At 41.5% G+C, this 21,089-nt stretch overlaps 1 protein-coding gene across 1 annotated transcript; it reads right to left on the reverse strand.

Moving 5' to 3' along the window:
* Positions 1 to 254: 254 nt before the first annotated feature.
* Positions 255 to 5,599, reverse strand: LOC102924770 (cathepsin 7-like). Its single transcript, XM_076573528.1, has 8 exons — positions 5,494 to 5,599; positions 4,314 to 4,450; positions 3,901 to 4,023; positions 3,672 to 3,818; positions 2,895 to 3,119; positions 2,252 to 2,414; positions 1,635 to 1,752; positions 255 to 654 (listed from the first exon to the last, which is right to left on the reverse strand). The coding sequence occupies exons 2-8, from the start codon at positions 4,437 to 4,439 to the stop codon at positions 555 to 557; spliced, it is 1,002 nt and encodes a 333-aa protein (XP_076429643.1). The 5' UTR covers positions 4,440 to 4,450; positions 5,494 to 5,599; the 3' UTR covers positions 255 to 554.
* Between the last annotated feature and the right edge of the window lie 15,490 nt (positions 5,600 to 21,089).

Genomic DNA, 21,089 nt, shown 5'->3' on the forward strand with positions numbered 1-21,089 from the left:
TTATAGCAGCAGTCATGTGTTACTAGAGCAAACATACCACAGATTGGACACCCTACCCTATCTTTTCAATGACTCAAGTATCTCCTGCACACAGCAGGGTGGTCACTTTGAACAGGATGGAGTGTCAGTCTGACTGACAGGTAGGGCGGAGGCAGGACCAGTCCAGCCAGTCTTTCCTGGGGCTGAGAAGGATGATGAGTGGGGATGGCTCAGACCTCCCCTGTCCACCAGAGAGAAGCACACTGAGCCAGGAGTCTTGTCAAAGCAGGAACTTTATTGTATCAGGAGTGAATTTATATAGGTTGGGGTTAAGGGTGAGGATAGTGGGCCAATGAGATGATGCCATCTCAGCAGTTACTTGGCAGAAGCGATTCTAGGTCGGGTAGTGCTGAGTCACTCCTATGACGAAGGCATGTCCTAGGACAGGTCACAAAACTTGAGCTAGGCTCAGGAAGTTACACTGGGCCCCGTGCCCCGGCCTTATGGGCCCAACAATGGAGTTCTTCTGTATGTGTTGTCCTAATATCTTCCCTTCCTTCTTACCCCTGGGCAGCTCACAATATGGGGTACATGGCATAGGAAGCAATTCCACAGTAGTTGTTCTGATCTCTGGGAATCTTTATGTAGCCTTTTTCTCCCCAATTTTCACCATGGCTGAAAGAAATCAGGTTTTCCATTTAGTAGAAAAGACACAGCAGAATGGAATTTTACAATAACTCTGAATTTGAGTACAGAGCCAGAGGCCAATTTAATAGAAAGCATCAGAAAAGGCAGAGTCAATTCCAGAGTACCAAGATTTATCTCACAGAGAACAGTGAAAATAATAGCAGGGAGAATTAGGACATATTCCACCCACAGGTTGTTCAGAAATAACCAATGAGAAATAGAAGATCAATGGTGCAAACATTATATTGATTCCCAAGGAAATCAACAACAGAATCTGAACTCTGTGTTCATACATTATATGTTAGCTGCTCCAGACAAAGACAGGAACCAGACAGTAAAGCCAGATTCCACAACTGGAAGGTCTGGAGTTGGAGTCCGAGTTCCACTTAAAGCCAGAATGAGACTGAAGGTGTGTCTCGGTGACTAGGAGCACTTGGAATTCTTCCAAAGGACAAAAGTTCCCACCCACCACAGTACCCAAGTCAGTGAGCTCACAATCCCTGTAACTGGAGCTGTAGGGAATGTGGCATCTTCATCTGGTCTGCATGAGCATCTGCCTACACACAGCATTCACTCATACAGACACATACAACAAATAAAAATAACATTAAAAGAAAACTAGGATGTTTTTTGCAGCCAATCTGTAATTGCAGAAGTCAAGACATAACTGGAAAAAACTGGATAAGCACACTAACAAAAATAGTAAACTCTAGGATCAGTGACACTCTCTTCCTCAATATAGAAGAACTGAGGAAGACAACTGTTATCAGCATCAGGCCTACACACACACACACACACACACACACACACACACACACACACACACCACATTTGAACAACAAAAAAGAAAAGAAAAGGTTCCTTTCTCAACTTAATTGTAACCACACTTTCTGTGACAATATAAACTATAACAACAAACAGAAAGTCCATTTGAAACCTAAAATACAAATAATTTCAGCAATCTATACCTGTTCTTTAACAGCCAATATTTCTTGCCCTCTGACTCTCTGCCTTCATAGCCAAAGCCAACCAACAGCAAACCATGGTCAGGAGAATCACGTTTGCAATTAGGCTCATGGTATATACCTGAAAAATAAGATCAAGGGAGTGAAAGGCTCCAATAACCTGATAATGATCATGGTCAACAACAGTAAGTGAGCATTTTATAACTGGACTGAAAAGACAGAAAGTCCTTCCCTACACTCATATAGGATGACTCTTTCACATCTCATGTTTTCACTAATAGAACCCTATTTCAGGAAATTGTAACTGAACATAAATACCTTAATTTAAGGCACTCTTTAGAATCCAGTTCTAGAAAGACAATCACTCCACATCTTAAAAATATACCAAGTGAGGAAAGAAAAATAAATAAAGTTAAACAAGAATGATAAATAATGAAGTGCTCACATGCATAGAGATGTCATGTCACATAGTAACAACATATGATAATGGTAGAGACAAGTGAAAAATTTACAAACACTAAATCTCACATCAAATTTTATACAATATTAAGACATCAACCTGGCATGTCCCTAAGGGTCACAAGCATTCTTCATTAATATCTAGAAAAACACATCCTTACCTCCCTTATAGTTTTCAAAAGATGCATGTTGAGCATCAATTGCAACAGCAATGGGCCCATGAGTTACTAAAGCATTCATTAGGGCTTCTTCATTCCTTGGGACAACCAAAAAGCGGGTGACCTTAACAACAGAACGTTCAGGATGGTACCTGCAGCGTCCTTCCTTTAAAATAAATAATTAAATAAAGAGTTAAAAGACTTGGTTACTTCCATCTACCTTCTGGAGAGCAAGAGTCAGAAGCATAACACTCGGCCCTTTGCGGTGGACCATCCCCACATTTGGACTGTTATAAATCATTCTAGGAAGTGAAATGTTACTGGGAGATTTGGAACTGAAAAATCAGCTCTCATGTCTTCAATGACACCTCATCGGTCTTCCTATCCATAAAAAATTTTTATGGAGCAGAAACCTGTATTATATGTGAAATGGTTTGCACATTCTCCATGTGCATAGAAGCAGGAACAGCTACATGGAACCGTGGAATCAGGCAACCATGCAATGGTGGACACTGCAATGACAGCAGTGGTGGTGTGCAGAGAGACTCTACATTCAATGTGAAGTCTGAAGGAAATGGATTATAATTTCTGCCATTTTCCCCTTTCCCTAGCCAAACTAAAATGACATCCCAGGAAGCCCACTCACCTTTGCTTCATATGGATAGGTTGCCTCAGCCTCCAGACCTCCATTGTGCTTCACATATAGGAAGGCACCATAAGGTTTGCCTCCATCACAGCCTTCAGTGCCAAAAGATCTAGAACAGTCTATTAGGTTCTGTACACTCAGTTGGATCAGTTTGCCTGTTTTCTTGAACAGCTGTCCTTCTATGGAACCAGCCACAGCAAAAGCCCAACAAGCACCACAACCTAGCTGAACAGAGAAGAAAAAACTGTCGTCCACAAACAAATACTAACTGCAATAATAACTTAAGCTTTGAACGCTTTATCAAAAATGAACTATTAGCATTTGATGGATGCCTAGGAAAGATCACGCTCCATGGGGAGGTATCTCATGCCCCAATGGTTAGCCATACATACACACACAGATGCACAAAAGACCATGATCTATTGGATGCCTAGTGTGATAAATGTCCTTAATGGAATAAATTAAATCTGGAGAGAAATAAAGTGGGGCCACTAGGTAGAGGTTTAAAACTAAGTAGTACATAGAAATGATAGGTATGCATTCTATAGCTGTATGGGCCCTATAATTGGTAAGGCATGGATTAGGGATTCCTCATTCCTTGGGACAACTAAGAAACATTTACTAGCAATTGAATGCTAAGGACAATACCTGTGGCAGTCAAGTTATAAAAATATGTTTGGTGAACAGCATATCATACCACAGTTAAATAAGATAGACATGTTTATAGCTTGTTGCATCCCAGTAGTTGAGGAAGAGAGTCATGTGATGTTGTAATACCTGTCTTCGCACAGGAGCCACATAGCCTTGTGTTCTCCAATCCAAAGTTTTGGGGATTTGGGGATTGCCTCGTTTCTGGATGCGTTTTCCATTCTTTAGAGTCACAACTGAACCCTCCATCATCATTTTCCTCATTTCTTCACCAGTCTTCAAGGAAAGTACATAAAATCTCCATTTAAACAACAGAAGAGAAAATGAAAAAGTGTGAAACAGTTTGAGTCATACTGACCATGTCACCAAATTCATTCATCTCTACAGTGAAGTTGTTCATCCCCAGGCCATTCCCCTCACTGTGCAGTTTGATCATTTTCACATTTTCTTCCCATACTGCTCTCTTCTGTCTTTCTTCCTCCTGGAAATAAACATAACGAATGTCATTTATTTCCAATTATATCCGTGCACTACCTGACCAAGTTGACTTTTTGCTGCATATGCATAGAGGTCATGGAGAGGGATCTTGGGACACTAAAGCAAGCCACTCTCAACACCCTGATGAGCAGAGACAGTGGCCACCTTGTGTTCATGCCATGTTACACTAATACCTCAAGTAGGGGTGGCATCTATGACCTCTATTAAATCCATGAACCCCAAGCAGCAATGAACATGCTCTACAAGGACCCTCTGTGTGTCCATGTGACCTACTTGGGTGTATGTTTTCTCATTGCTCCTCTTCCACTCCTCCCACTCAGCATCCAAACTGTAATCTGGTTTTGGAGCACCTGAGGCTACTCCCAAACACAGGATGACCAAGAAGACAGTAGGAGTCATGTCTTAAGTACCTACAGAGTAAACAAAAATGAATAGGAGAATACACCAACAGTCTTGAGAAATTAAGCCACCTATGCTGAATAAAATTATTCCAACTACTCTCCCAAATATTTACTCAAAGATTTTTTAAATGACTAAATATGAGTTTGGACTAGAGATGCCATGGATGGCACTTAGTTTTTACATAAAATTGCAGAGTATGTGGGAGAAATTCATGGAGTCGGCCATGTCCTGCCAATTGATGTGATCAGAAAGGTGACTGGACAGCAAAATTCAAATCCTACATAACTAGGGGTCTTGCAACAGTTAAACAAGTATTTGTAATGATACAAAACTTCTCTGATGTGGCATTTGATCTGAACTAAAAGATTTTTCCTGGAGCTGGAGGTCACATTGCATCACATCCCTTCTTAATACAAAGCAGGAGATGGGCTTTGTTTGAAACATTCCCTCTAGAAAGAAAACATCCTAGACTATCCCTCCTTCCTATGGGGGACATCAAATTTACTAGTAGTTGACCCCATCATTGGGACTTGACCACACACTCATTACTTCCACTAGAAAAGGCTCAAATGGAAAAGCCACCGGAATCCATAGCCACTAGTGATGATAGGGTACTAGATAAAGACTTCTTAGGATTCAGAATCAGGACAAGCTGGGTCTCATAAGCCATGTTCTAGACTAGAGACATGCAACCTTATACTTCTATACACAACAATCATGAAAAGAAGCTTCTGTCTAGTGGTGATGTTCAAGAAAATTATCTCTATAGGCTCAGAATGAGATGAACATAACCCTGGTATGCATGATATCAGCTGTCACTGTTTCTGGCCAGAACCAGATTTGCACTGAATTGGAACCTATACAAACCTGGACATAGGTGGGATATGGTTTTCTGTCTGGCTTCTCAACCCTTTTCTACTTCTACACAGAAGGGCTGCTGAAGTTGAGAAGATATTCTCATTACTGGAGATCTGTCTGACTCTCTATGGTCTCTCAAGGCTTCTCCTCCAAGATCAATTCCCTTTCTGTCTTGGTAGAAGCAGGGCCTCACCTTGGTGACTGCTGTTTCCTCAGAGCACTCCAGAAGCTCTTCAGAGATCACTGAGATGTCAGAATCTGGCCCAGCAACACCTCGCTCAGGCTTTAAATCCGAAGTCTGTCTAGTCAGCCCTTTCCATCAACGTTTCCCTTCTTCCGATTGGTTATGGGGATAACCAGATCTGGCCTCCAGGCTTCTAATGAGATTTGATCTTAACTGTCCTGGAGGGGTCGGTGTGGGCTGCTTCCTGTGGACCATGGGGAGTTGAACTTGTGGACCTTCAGAGAGGAAGTTATGGAATCAGCCTTTAGGCTGTGGATCACACAATAGCCTGCCATTTAACTCAATAGTAGGTATAAATTGAGGTTAGGATGTTTCCTGGGAAAAGCTGTGTAGGATTTCATCATAGTACTTCATTTAGAATAAGAGGTGTAGGTTGCCACCATGGAGTGGACTCTCAGCATATTCCACTCTTATAGCTCATGTTTACTTCACAACTACATTGGGATCCCGTGAGAACACTAACTTTGTCATGTTTTCTTTTCAGTGTCACACAGGAACACAGCTAGTACTCATAAGAAGCCTAATGGAGGGGTGTTTCCGTATAGGAAGTGTTCAAGACCAAAGCAAGGAGGGAAATATAAGTCTTAGTGTGCATGGTCTCATGAAACTATCTGACATTTCTCTACTTGAGGTTAAGTTGAACACCCATTGCCAAACACCATCAGATCTTTCAATATTTTCACTCAGTAATACATCTGTCACCTGAAATTTCAACATACATTATAGATATAAATCTCAGTGGCCTTCAGGACACAATTATTGTTGTACAAACATCACCAAGTAGATCTCTGGGAAGATTTCATCTACTTTTGGGAAGCTACAGAGTAATGAAACAATAATCCTCTATTCAGTGTCCTCAACCTTAGCACCCCTCACTTCATTTTCTCTGTTTAGGATTTTGCCTCCTACCGTACACGGAGTGTGTTTCTTTACCATAGGCATGGTAGAGGTAGTTTCCACCATACCAGTATTGAAATAGGAGCCATTAGGAAATAAATTAGTTCCCCATACCTACTGCCAAATTATCCTCTTTTAACCTTTTAATTTAAAGATATTTAATTTAATATTTAATATTTAATTTAAATATCTTTAAGATATTCTGGAAATTCTAATTTATACCCTTTTATATTGTACCTGTCTCCAATTTGCACAAAATCTAAATTCAACCAATACATTTCTAAATGTAATAGAAACAGTGATGAATATTTATGTCATATAGAGTAGCCCAGTATAATGACCATAAGTCTTTTAAATGCCTAAGTATTCATTACTTGCTTAATAAATCTGGACTGCTCCATTTAGAGTTTTGAGTCTCTGCTAACAATGTCTATGCACATCATTCTGTTATCTCATTTCCTTCAAGAATACTGATAAATCAAGTCACCATAAATCAGTATTTCCATCTGATCACCCTTCAAATCTTATCAGGGTTCTCTTCCCCCACTGTGACCCAGGTGAAGTCTACTCATCCTTGCCTGACTGCAGCAAAAATCCTGAACATTTATCCAGCCACAGTCTTTCAACTCTGATTCTGTTTTGTTACAATATTTTCACATTTTCAGATCCCCAACTCTTCTCCTTGGCTATAAACTCTGTTATATGGACTTATGTTGAGCAGACCCACTTTCCACACTGTGTCATCCTTATTATACGTATCTCCAGCATCCTTAATAAACATTTCCTTGTAATGATGTTATAGGACAAGTTCCTCTTAGGCAGCAGTTTCCTTGAATTTTGGTTATCCAATATAGCACCAGGTGAGTGAGCACTTTTGTCAAAACATGACCACGTTCTTTCAGAGACCTAGGGGATCTTCTCAGATCACCTCAAGAATCAAGTGTGGTCCTGGAATCATGTGAAAGGATTTAAAGCTCACTTGCGATTTCTAAGCTGCTCTAGCATGACCTGATTTGACATTATTGCCCCACATTAGAAAGGCAGGTAGGATCACCCTTCATCTGTATGCTTCACTACAGTGGACACTTTCATGAATAAGTTTGTTCATAGAAGACAGTTTATCATCTACACACAGGTTTTCATATGAGGTCATGATCAGTGGCAACTCCATTTGCTAGGAAAACAAGGTTCTTCAACCTACCCAAGATGGACTGAACCAAGCCCGCAGGTTAGTGCTGACCTCCACTGAAGTCTGGAGAGCCCTGTGAACCGTAGTTGCAAAAATGAGAGGAGGTGCATGTGTAAACAGCTCAGAACAATACTGGGAACCTCACTGCTATTTCTCTGTAAGCCCTATACTTAAAATAAGAGACAGCAGGAAGAATCATTTCTAGCAATGCTTCATTCCCTTACCTGCCAGGTCTTCACAGATAGGGATGCATATCCCTAGAAGGAACCCAATGACAAGTGTATATGCATATGGATCTCTCAGTTTAAACATTTTAACTGTCTCTCCCTCTGATCACCATAAGACACCTGAATTGATTTTTATTTCTAATTATATTTTTATTTATTTATGAGACAGTGTCTCATTGTGTAACTCATGCTGACCTGGAATTTTCTGTGTAGACCAGATTTGTCAACTCAACTTTTATTCTTTTTTTTTTTTTTGCTTCTTCCTTCCATTCTTTTTCCTTCTTTTTATCTGTATTCCTCCCTCTTTTCATGCTTAGCTCAAGGCTATGCTGGGAGAATGTTTTAATTGTATAAGATCCCCATCTTTGGTGCTAATTATATAACCAAGGATACATACTGGCACATTACATGAAAATCACTCCTCTTCAAGGTTGATTAGTCTTTTCTGTCTTATCTTAGTTCTCTCCTAGTTTGCAACAGAGAAGAAAACAATCTGTTAATATGTTAAAGTTCTTCTTCCTCAATGTTGTTCTAATTGAAGAGGTAAGGGATTTAGAAATGAGGTTAGTTTTCTGGAGATGTAAATGATTGGTAACCTAAATTAAGATATTCTGGAAATTCTAATTTATACTCTTTTATGTTGTACCTAAGTCTCCATTTTTAAATGAGGTAATGAAAGAATGGGGAATGATGGAAACTTTTTCAGTATTCCTTATATAATTTCTTTCTTACACCTGTAACCTCACAACTAAATTTTAAAACCTAAATATATTTTGAAACAGAAAATCATATCAAGAAATTCCTCCCCAAAATTTTACCTGTGGCTATGAAATCACATTTGACACAAGGCAAACCTTATTAGCAACTAGAAACTCTGGAGAACAGCACATCAATGGCAGGTATGGCCTTGACCATTCTCACACATCTGGAATTCTACTGTAACACTCCGAGTATGTTGAACTTTTGTTTATTTGTGAACTCGGAGGAAGGTGTCAGTAACAATGACATGAAACAGCTGGATATTCCCCACCAGAAGGAGCTCTGCAAGTATTCTTCCATTTTCACTTTATTGTCCAGGAATCTCACCCTCCATGGAGGCTGTGAGAAGGCAGGAATGTACTTGTGATCTTTCAAGAAGTGTGATAAATTGTGAAATACCTTCCTAAATATCCTATCATGTAGAATTATTGGGGAGGAAGATTGAGTGTCAGCCCTCTGTCCTGAATATTTATCTAAGTGAATGAGGAAGGTGATGGTCTGATTGTGTGTAATTTTGGACTCAGGCTGCTCCTTAGACTGCTATCTGAAGAATCAAATCTGCCCACCAAACTGACTCTTACAGTGCCACAGTCCAGGAGAATGGAAATGTATTTCACAACTCATCACACTTCTTGGAGGACTGTAAGTACATTCCTAACTCCTCGCAGCCTTCCTACTTTGGATTCTCCTGATGATGGACAAATGCAATAAACCCTTTCCTCCACGAATTGTTTTTGGTCATGTCATTCATCACAGCAATAGAAGACAGTCATGCTATGAGCTAAAAAAACAATGTGAAGCAGCAGTTTTCTCTTCTTTGTACCAAGGAGTTGGAATCCAAATAGAAAAATGGGGATTAAAGATCCCTGATCTGTGTGAAATGAGTTGTGAAACTTTTCAAGCCCATTGTCCAAAATATCTGTACAAGTTTTCACTTTGAGGATCCCTGAACAGTGGCACGTGTATACAACAAATTCTTGTTCACAGTGGAAAGGCGGTGAGGTGGGCCCAGTCCTTTTCCAGAGTACATGGGGTGGGGGTAATGCTCAGTGACATTTTTTTTTGAAAGTCCACCATGCCACCACTTGTCTTAAGGAAGAGTCCGGCCAAAGCTCCTTGTTGCCCTCCATTTATGATGTGAAAGGTGAGTGTTGTCTGATACTCAGAAGTTTGTCCTCAGTCATCAGAATCCCTCACATGGGCTCAACTCTGCCACAGATCATCCTATAGCAATCTTCTACATACTGATGCACATATCCAACATACTGTCACTATTTTCCAAACATTATTGCAATGAGTATTATTATCCTTGTGCCATTGGAGTGTTGGGAAAATAATGTAACAAATTAATTTCTAGAGCTCCAGTAGCATGAAAAAGGATTATCAAAGACTGCATATTTACATGTAGTTATTTAAAATGTTCATTTTCTCAAAGTGTGTGAAGTATCTTATCCATACATGAGTACTGTAGTTAATCATTTCTTCACCTCCTGCTGCCACTTCCAGCCCTCCATTCCCACCTGCTGCCTGTGACTTTCATGACCCCATCTTTATTTATTCTTCCTGCATATGTATAAGTATGTATATTATTCATCCATTAGCATTGATCGAATGGAATTGTAGTAAAGCCTGATCATGTAGGACTGGGGTACCTACCAGGGAGTTTGTCCTGGAGGAACCCACTTCTCCCTTTCTCGGCAGCAACTGATTGCCTGTATTTCTTCATCTAAGGGATGCCTGTAAAATTTTCTACATCCACATTGAGAAAATACATGGTGTTGTCATTGTACAGGTCTTGTTTAACCAACTATATTGGTTTTTGGCCCTTACTGGAACTCTTCTTGGATATCCTATTGCTGTTCTGTATTGTAGAGACCCCGTAGTCCTTGATCCACAGGACTGAACCCCCTCCCCCACCCTCCAGAAGATCACAGTGGGATGGATATTGGGGTGGGCCAACACATAACACTGGTTCTGGGACTGAGAAGTTGCCGTGTTGGTCAGTCCCCAGCTCTCCCCTATCATCTCTACCAGGGTGAGCTCTCCAGCATTACCCTGGCTAGTTCATCCACTGCAGAGATGAGCAAGGGGCAGGGCCAGTTCTCTAGCTTTCATGTCCTCAGGGTCATTTCTCCCATATGTACACCTTCAGGGCCAGCGCTACTGTGCTGCCCAGGCAAGGTGTAGGGGCCACTCTCCCGAGTGCTGCAGCTGATGTGGGGGGTGGGACAGGAACAGCTCTTCTGCTCTTATGACCTCGGCCAGCTCTCCCACCTGCCTCAGGCATTGATGGGTGGGTTGGGGAGTAGCAAATTTTTAAAAGGAAAACATGAAGTAAGGAGAATAAACTGGAAGTAGAATGAGGCTATATTATCTCAAAATTCACCCCAAGTCACAGTTTATCTATCAAGATTGTACCTACAAAATCTCTCTGACTGGGAACGTGGTGTTCAAATACCCAAGCTGATGCGGATATTTATCATCAAACCACACAGTGTTTTTCTTTCTTTTGCCTATATGATGCTTTTACAGAACTGTTTCAGTGATAATTCCTTCACATTTTTTCTTTCTGTATATATAATCAACACACACACACTTTTCTTTTATCTTTAGGTAATTGCAGAGATTTTAGTGACCCATCCATTTTCAAATTACTTTTAAAAATATTATGACGCATGTTGGGGAAGAGAATATAGGATATAAGGGAGGATGTGGAATTAGATAAGGCATTCAAAGCAGCTGCCCACTAGTTACTGTTTAGCTCTTGAATGGATTCAGCCATCAGAAAAGCAGAGTATTGACCTAACTATCAACATAGCCTTAGACAAGCCCTGCCTCCACTGTGTGTAGCATGAATCTTAAAGAGTCTTATTAATAAAAACAAACCTGGAGCTGGGTATTGGGGTGAATTCTGGAATATCAGAGAAGCAGAACAAACCACAGCCACCTCACCTTGCCAATACCTCAGCTGATCCTTTTTCCTCAGACTGGAAGCCTCTGAGTCCTCATATCCAAATGGATCTCAGCTGAACTGCTTCTCAAAAGTATCAAAGCTTAACCAGCTAAAAGCTTCTAGTTTCTGGTTTTTACACCTTGTATACTTTTTTGCTTTTTGCCATCACTTCCTGGGATTAAAGGCTCACTTCATGGGATGTGGGATTAAAGGTGTGAGTCACCATGCCTGGCTGTTTCCAGTGTGGCTTTAAACTCACAGAGATCTGGATGGATCTCTGCCTCCCAAGTGATAGGATTAAAGGTGTGTGTGCCACCATTTTCTGGCCTCTATATCTAGTGGCTCTTCTGTTCTCTGACCCGAGATAAGTTTATTAGGGTACACAATATTTTGGAGAACACAATACCACCACAACTGTGAGTCTTAGTCTCCTAAATTATAAAGTGTAAATAATCTACCTGAAAGAACTGCTATGAGAATAAAATGATGTATACAAAAAGTGCACAGCATGGTGACCTGGACACAACACACTGTGTCCTCTAAGACATAGATATTATTATTAATCACAGCCCAGTTTACCATTTACTTCCTGACTTTATAGAGACACCAGAGCTTATTTCTTTTCATTTTTAGTATTTTTTATTGAGAGTATATATTTTATTTAAGACAATACATTCTGATTATGGTTTTTCCTTCCCCAAGTCCATCCAGACATCCCCACTTCTGCATGAACCCAAATCCACGCCCTCAGGATACACATAGGCATCTAAATAATAATAATAATATAAAATTAGATAAAATAAAAAATAAATATTAAGAGGACAAAACAAACAACACAAACAGAAGAAAAGGAGCAAAGGAAAAAATGAAACACATATAGATGTAGATATACACACATTCACATCACAGAAATCCTATAACACAGCACTGGAGATCAAAATATATAGGCAAAGGTAAAACAAAACAAACAAATAAGCCCTGACAAACCATTATGAGACAAAGAACTTTTCTAAATGCCATTGATTTCATTTTATGTTGGCCATCAACTGCTGGGCATGGAACCTGGCCTTCAGAATCATTTGCATATGAAGTAAGACTCCATTGGAGAAAACTAATCTTTCTTTTTTTAATTTTTTTTTAAATATTTTTATTTTACAATTAACTTAATTTCACATATCAGCCATGGATTCCCCTGTCTGCCCTCCTCCCACCCCCCAGCCCTCCCCCCCAAGTCACCCCCCATTCCCATCTCCTCCAGGGCAAAGTTTCCCCTGGGGAGTCAGTCCAGCCTGATAGACTCAGCCGAGGCAGATCCAGTCCCCTCCTCCCTGCACCAAGGCTGAGCAAAGTGTCCCAGCATAGGCCCCAGGCTCCAAAAAGCCAGCCCATGCACCAAGGACAGATCCTGGCTTCACTGCCTGGGGGCCTCCTAAACAGTTCAAGCTAAACTGTCTCACTTATCCAGAGGGCGTGATCCAGTTCCATGGGGGCTCTTCAGCTATTGGTTCACAGTTCATGCATTTCCACTAGTTTGGCTATTTGTCCCTGTGTTTTTCCAGTCATGGTCTTAATATCTCTCGCTCATACAATCCCTCCTCTCTCTCACCAATTGGACTCCTGGAGCTCCACCTGGGGCTCTGCTGGCTATGGGTCTCTGCATCTGCTTCCATCAGACACTGGATGAGAGTTCTATCATGACAGCCAGGGTGTTCGGCCATCTGGTCACCAGAGCAGGTCAGCTCAGGCACTCCTTCTATCATTGCCAGTAGTCTACAGTGGAGGTATCTTAGTGGATTTGTGGGGACCTCTCTAGCACTCTGCTTCTCCTAAAAACATGGTAAGTACTCACTCACTCATAAGTGGATACTAGATGTAAAGCAAATGATAACCAGACTGCAACTCACAACTCCAGGGAGGCTACCTAGTAAAGAGGACCCTGAGAAAGACACAGGGATGGCCCAACAACAGAGAAATAGATGAGATCTACATGAGCAAACTGCGGGGGGGGGGGGTGTTAATGGAGGGCAAGGGTCGGGGGGAAAGAGAGCTTAGGGGAGCGGGAGGTCCCAGCTGGATCAGGGGCAGAGTGGGAGAATGGAGAGGGAGATACCATAATGAATGGAGACCCCAGGGGAATAGAAAACTAATCTTTCATTTGTGAACAGTTACATTTGAAGATAGCTTCTGGGTTAGAAATGGGGCTTGTGTCCATGTCCCCTCTCAGTGCTGTGACCCCTTCCGGTTCAGATCAGTGCAGGCCCTGTGCAAGCCATCTCTGTGAGTTCATGTGTGCATCATTCCACTGTGTTACGAATGTACTGATTCCTTGGTGTCCTCTATCTCCTCTGGCTCTTACAAATCTTGCTGCCTCCTTGTCCATAGGGTTTCCTGAACCCTGATGAGATGGATTTGATGGAGATATTCAAATTAGGACTGAGTTTTCCAAGGACTCTTACTCTTTGCACATTGTTCAGCTGTGGGTCTCTGTATTTATTCCCATAATAAATACAGAAGGAGGGAAGGAAGGAAGGAAGGAAGGAAGGAAGGAAGGAAGGAAGGAAAAAAGGAAAGAAGCTTCTCTGATGATGGCTGAGCAAGACACTGATCTATGTGTACAGCATAATGTCATAGAAGCCATTTTATTTCTATGTTCCTTTAGCAAATACTAATATTCTTCAGTAGTACTTGTTTTTCTGCTAGGTTCCAGGCATATCAGGTCTCAGGCTCTTGGCCACTGGAGTAGTGTTGACCATGGGTTCCATCTCATGGAGTAGGCCTCAAATCCAATCAGATATTTGTTGGTTACTCCCACAAATTTTATGCCACTATTGAAGCAGTAGCTTTGGAATTAGCATGTGTTGCCTGGGGATGACCATGGGAGTCCTTGGGATAAAAACTCTACTAGATGCAACCTATTCCTAGAACTAGAAATTTCATAGGGTAAGATGGCCATTTTTTCTGTATTAATTCTACTAATGCATGAGGTTGGGAAATATTTACATCATCATATCTTCTTCAATTTCTTTCTTCGGTGTCTTAAATTTTTTCCTATACTAAGACAATTATAAATGTGTTTTTTTTTTTCCTTATGGAACTTGCCAGGTTTTCTATGTTTGAACCCTATAGAGTCTTCTTGGAAATCTACCAATTCCTCAAATTTTGAAAGTTCAGGTGGTTAGTCACTGACAAGACAATGTAACTCTGGGGAGTCCAGTGCTTTGGTCACTTGGGGAATCCCTTGGAAGAGGAAGAGAAAGGACTGTAGAAACCAGAGGGATCATACTGGCTGACTTTGTGTGTCAACTTGACACAAGATAGAGTCATCAGAGGAAGGGAGCCTCAGTTGAGGAAATGCCTTGATGAGATCCAGCTGTAAGTCATTTTCTCAATTAGTGATCAATGGAGGAGGGTGGTGCCATCCCTGGGCTGTTGGTCCTTGGTTCTATAAGAAGGTGAGCTGAGCAAGCCATGGAAAGCAAGCCAGAAAGCAGCTCCCATCCATGGCCTCTGCATCAGCTGTTGCCTGCAGGACCCTGCCCTGTTTGAGTTCCTGTCCTGACTTCCTTCAGTGACAAAACAGCATGCTGAAGTATAAGACAAATAAACCCTTTCCTCCCCAACTTGCTTTTTGGTCATGGTGTTTCATCACAGCAGTAGAAACCCTAACTAAGACAATTTGGAACCAGGAGTGGGGTACTGCTGTAACAAACCTAACTGTGTTTGGGAGAGGGTTGTGGAAGGACTTTAGGACTTGGGGCTAGAAAAGTCACTGAATGTTGAGACCTCAATGGAATGTTCTATAGGAACTTGGAAGATAAGAATATTGAGAGAAGTGCAAAGGATGGAGGCTTGGCTTGTAAAATTTCAGAGGGAAGTTTAAAGACTCTATCAGAACCATTTGCTATTTTTAATTAAGATCCTATGGTTATTTATAGCTGGGGCTGAAGAATCAACTGTGATTTAACAAGATATCAGAACTACTAAAGGAAAGTTTCGCTAGTTGTTTCCTGAGTGCAGAGAATCTGTGTTCCAGTGGCAGCCAATGTAGTACCTCATGCTGACAGCCAGACTTGATGCAGCTGAGGCTCAGCACTGTGAGAGGCCAGGAGAGGTCATTGGGGAAGGTGCGGTCCCATTGGCAGTTTAAGGCCCAGGACTGAAGGGGTCATGCAAAGAAGCTGAAATTTGACAGCATGAAGAGAGCCTATGAGAGACTATTGATGAAAGTGTGGCCCAGATGCAGCAAGGGGTCCGACCTTTGGAGACGCCAGTACCATGGAGACCACCAGAAACAGCAGCAGAGTGGCGTGGAGCCAGCTGGGGCCTAGAAGATGAGCTGCATGTGCTGCAGAAGGCAGAGCTGGATAAGTAACCCAAGCTCTTTGGAGGAGTTCAGAAGATCATGAGTGAATCCCAGACAATTGGACATTGAGTTATTTATACTGCTGGAGTTTGGTTTTCCAATTAAGATTGTAATAGTGCCCTGGTTCTTCCCTCTTGAAGAAAGTGTTTAATTTTGATTTTTAAAGGATCCCACAGCTAAAAGACTTGAACTTTTATAAGAAATTGGATATTTCAAAGAGACTGAAATTTTAATTTGTTTGAATTGGTAAAGGCTGTGTGACTTATTAAATTACTTATGATTTTAATGTGAGATATAGGGGATGAATAAGAAAGGAAGAGATATGTATGGTTTAATAGTGACTTGTTTGTGTGTCAAATTGACAAGGGGTCAGTTGTACTAGCTTGTAGCGGTAACGCCCGCATTACCGATACCCGTTTACCATGTCCGAGCGAAGGGCTGCGGATTAAAAAATAGACAAGAGACAGCGGGTCATTCATACGATTGGATGTCGAATGCCATTTATTGAAAGAGGGAAGAAACCTTAAATACAGGCTTACAGCACAAATGGAGGAACCCCCGGAGGGCAGAAGTTCCCTACCAATGGTCTACATTCCAGACCCAATGTTCTACATTCTTGCATCTAAGTTGTTAACGCCCAAAATGCAGGATACACAAACAAGGAACTTCCCTTAAGCATTCAGAAGGGTGGATACCGGCAGGGAATCTGAATAGGGAGGACATCTGATCAAGGTCAGCAAGCAAGGCTGCAGCCACTCACAGTCAGGGGCCAGGGCCCATGGCGCCCACACTAGCTGATTTTGTGTGTCAATTTGAAAGAAGTCATTAGAGAAGAAGGAGCCTCAGTTGAGGAAGAGCCTTAATGAGATCCAGCTGTAAGGCATTTTCTCATTAAATGATCAATGGGGGAGGGCCCAGCCTATGGTAGGTAATGTCATCCCTGGGCTGCTAATTCTGGGTTCTATAAGAAGATGGGCTGAGAAAGCCATGGGAAGCAAGCCAGTAAGCAGCTCTACTCTATGGCCTCTGCATCAGCCCCTACCTCCATGATTCTTCCCTGTCTGAGTTCCTGTCCTGGCTTCCTTCAGTGATGAGCAGCAATGCTGAAGTGCAAGCCAAATAAACCTTTCCTCTCCAATGTGCTTTTGGTCATGGTGTTTCATCACAACAATAGAAACCCTAACTAAGACAAGTGCCAAGGACACTACAAGAACACAGCCCACAGTCAACTAACCAGGACTCATAGGGGCTCACAGAGACTGAATCGACAATCAGGGAGCCTGTATAGGTCTGACTTAGATATTATGTAGATATTATGCATATCTGTTATGGTTGTATTGCTTGGTGTTCTTGTGGGAATCATAACAATGGTAGCAGGGGCTGCCTCTAACTCTTTTGCCTGATTTTGGGATCCTTTTCCTCCTATTTGATTGCCTTGTTCAGCCTTAATATTTGGAAATGTGCCTAGTCTTCTTGTAATTTGCTATGCCATGTTTGGTTGGTATTCCTGGGAGACCTGCTCTTTTCTGAAGGGAAACAGAAGAAGAGTAGTTCTGGGGCAGAGGGGAAGTGGGGGCAACAGACTTGGAGGAGAGGAGGGAGGAGAAACTGTGGTCAGGATGTAATATATGAGAGATAAATAAATAAGTAAATAAAATCAAAGGGCTTTTCAAATTTATATTGGGATTCACCAATGAGACAGTGAGGCTTTCTCATGATTACTATAGGGAAGCCATGTATTTTCTCCTGTGTTTCAAATCACATGACAAATGGAAATCTAATGGGGAATACTGGTCAGTTCATTTTTCAAATTATCACTGGGGAAAGTTTGAACTCACATGTATCAGTAAATATACTTGTTCTAAAGGCAACCTTATCCTTAGTATTCTTTCACTTAGCATCACACATCAGAGATACAGACTCACCCTTGTGCTTTGAGCACTGAAAACGGTAATTAATGATGACCTTGAGAACGATGCTGACAGATGCCCTCAGAGCCCAGATCAATACTTTCTTGATAGTACTGAATAGCATCAGTTGAGGCTTGTGTGTTCCCCCAAAAAGATGTTTCCCACCTCAGCAAGATGTTTTGTGCTCACTAATTCTAGTCATCATCTCCAGTAAAACCCCATTGCTTCTCTGAATACAGATCTAAAAAAAATCTAGTGATGCAGTAGCCTAAAGCTCCATAGGATGGACACTGGTGCTTCTCTTAGCTCAGGCACAAGAAACCTCACCAAAATATCACAGCAGCTGACAATCAAGAAAAAGAAAATGAGGAAACCTCAGTCACACAATAAAACAAAATATTTGATAGAAAACTTAACAGTTCACTGGTGTCAGTTCTAACATAGGATCTGACCTAGAAAAAGGAAGAGGTGAAAGATTGTTACAGCCTAAAACCATATACGGTCATCAAGCAGAGCTATATTAAAGAAAGATAGACCCCCACATTACAATCTGTGTCTTGACACATCAATAAATTAGATATCTCTTGCAAAAATGAATTACTCTCTCAAGAATTCTTTCTCACATGCTGTCAGGAACCTGAAATACGAGGTAGAAGGATGTCTCTACCATTTAAGACTTTCCAAGGTTTAACTACTTTTAACACCTGAGGACCCAGAGCAAAGTGTTTCTAAGGAATTAGTGAGAGACTTGCACTGGCAGTTTATCATTTCTGAGTCAAGAATTAGATTTTCACCACACTGTGATCCCAGATATATGGTGATATTTTATTTGTACTGAAATGTGATTTTATTTGTATGTTAATAAATAAAGGTGCCTGGGGGTCAGAGCTAATAGCAAGCCATAGCAGAAGCTGGGCAGTGGTGGCACACGCCCTTAATCCTGATCACATGACAGGCAGATCTCTCAGTGTTCAAGGATACAGCCAGCATGGAGACACAGGCCTTTAATCTCAATACCAACCATAGAAGACCTGTAGGTCTGTATAGACAGGCAGTGATGAGGAGGTCATGTGGTTGGGTTTACAACCAATGAGAAGGCAGAACAGAAAGACAATAAAAAGACAGACACACAGGAAGTAGGTCTCTTTCTCAGAGGAAGGATGGCAGCAGCAGCAAAGGGTAAGAAAGGTTTTTAGTATCAGCTCTTAGCTACTGCTCTGACCTCTTGGGCTTTTAACTCTGCATTTGCTCTGTGTTTCTTATTTAATAAGACTGTTATATCTACACAGGTACTCCAGTAAAATTCTATTAGAGCATACACCTTAAACACATTTGTAACAAAAGAATGAGGTCACTGAGCAGGCTCTGGCAACATGAGCTCCTGTCCTGCTCACTGCCAGAAGATGTGCATAGTGAAGCTGATCACATACCATCTATCTGGCTACACCCATAGGGCTGAATGAATACCCTAGTCTCAGTTCTATCTCTACTATAGGAAGGTATCTGAACTCTGTTTTTCTACCTTCAATACCAATACACACACTCTTCACCTACAAAGAAATACAGCCAAGTACCTACCACCTTAGTAGAATATATTAGCTGTGAGGAGGGTAGGTAGGAAGTATAGAAGAACTATTATTACTCTGAATCCCAGAGACTCATTAATTTGGCCCCCAAAGTGAGACCTTCTCTGAGCCCTAAGTGATAGACACAATCAACAGGAAAATGGTCATCCCCAGGAACATCATCACTAGGTCAAAAGACACACCTGCTCTGTGATTCAGATCCTTACTCATGCTCTCACATGCACTTCCTATGATGGAGATTCACATCCAACTTCCCTCTGCTGTACAGTCTCCATACATATGTTCATACCGGTTTTCTTCCTCAATGAAATGAACTCATCTGTCAAATCAAACAATGAAAAATTAGTCATGGTGCTCTTGCCCTAAATATAGAAACTGTTCAGGGATGAATCACAAGAATCACCCTTCATATTTGAGTTCTGAAAAAGCTGATTCTGTAATCACTCATTTGCTAGAAGTTATGGCCATCATGGGTATACCTGCAAAAATCAAAACTGGCAATGCTCCATCATATGTCTCTGTTAAAATGAAACTGTTTTTTGCTTATTATAATATAAAGCATATTACAGGTATACCACATAATCCTACAGGTCAAGCAGTTATAGAAAGATCAAACAGAACTCTAAAGTATATGCTAAATAAACAGAAAGGGGTAACAAAAACCCCCAGAAATAGACTACATAATGCTCTATTAACTTTGAATTTTCTTAATGCCAATGAGAAAGGAACAACAGCATGCAGCCTGTCAAGGATACCCATGGCAATGCCTGAGGTGGACCTCCCTCCTTCACCTCTCTCCTACGTGGAAAGCAACCTCCTCGAAGTGGGGAGACCTCATCAGGATGAACTGGGACTGCTTCTGAACACCACTAACTGATCCTTATGTCACCCCATACACTCTGTGAACACTCAGCTGCACCCATTGCTGGGGTTAGCCGGATCACCAACGGCTTGTTAACTGTTTCCTTTCTTGGCTATTTCCCTTGTAATCTGATCGGGAGAGATTGAGTGAACCTACCTTCATGTCAGGAGGGGGTGGCTTCGGTTCTAGAATCCCCTTCTCACCTAGGGAGCAGGAGTAGGGTGCAGCCCCAGCCCCCCAACCTCAGCTTGCCAGGAAACAATCTTCACACCTAGTGTTTTGGGGGGGCATGGGGATTAAATGAGAGCCCTCCTCACTTGTTACAGCTCTGCACAGCTAAGTAACTTGAGTTTTATTTATTTTATCTTCAGGTTTTATTGCATAAATATTTATTTTTCTAAGTGTAATTTTACCAAATAATGAAAGAGTTACAGAAGTTAGGTTGGAGGGAGGTGTTTAGAGAGAGGTTCTAGAGGAGAGAAAGTTTGTTGCTGGAGGGCTTCTCTCCAGGTTCCACCAAGCCCCGCAATCCCACAATCCACGTATAAAATAATCACTCAGACACTTATATTACTTATAAACTGTATGGCCGTGGTGGGCTTCTTGCTAACTGTTCTTATATCTTAAATTTTCCCATTTCTATAAATCTATACCTTGCCATGTGGCTCGTGGCTTACCGGCGTCTTTACATGTTGCTTGTCCTGGCAGTGGCTGCAGTGTCTCTCTCTCCTTCTTTCTGTTTCCCCAATTCTCCTCTCTCCTTGTCCTGCCTATACTTCCTGTCTGGTCACTGGCCATC

Source organism: Peromyscus maniculatus, chromosome 5 (assembly GCF_049852395.1).
Source record: "Peromyscus maniculatus bairdii isolate BWxNUB_F1_BW_parent chromosome 5, HU_Pman_BW_mat_3.1, whole genome shotgun sequence".
NCBI classification, from domain to species: Eukaryota; Metazoa; Chordata; class Mammalia; order Rodentia; family Cricetidae; genus Peromyscus; species Peromyscus maniculatus.

What these genes read in the sequence shown, in the direction of transcription:
- LOC102924770 (XM_076573528.1), bottom strand. Translation starts at nt 4,439, where the DNA reads ATGACTCCTACTGTCTTCTTGGTCATCCTGTGTTTGGGAGTAGCCTCA. An exon ending in ATGAGAAAACATACACCCAA is followed by an intron (nt 4,024 to 4,313) that starts GTAGGTCACATG and finishes GTTTATTTCCAG; the next exon opens with GAGGAAGAAAGACAGAAGAG. An exon ending in TGGCTCCTGTGCGAAGACAG is followed by an intron (nt 3,120 to 3,671) that starts GTATTACAACAT and finishes TTCTCTGTTCAG; the next exon opens with CTAGGTTGTGGTGCTTGTTG.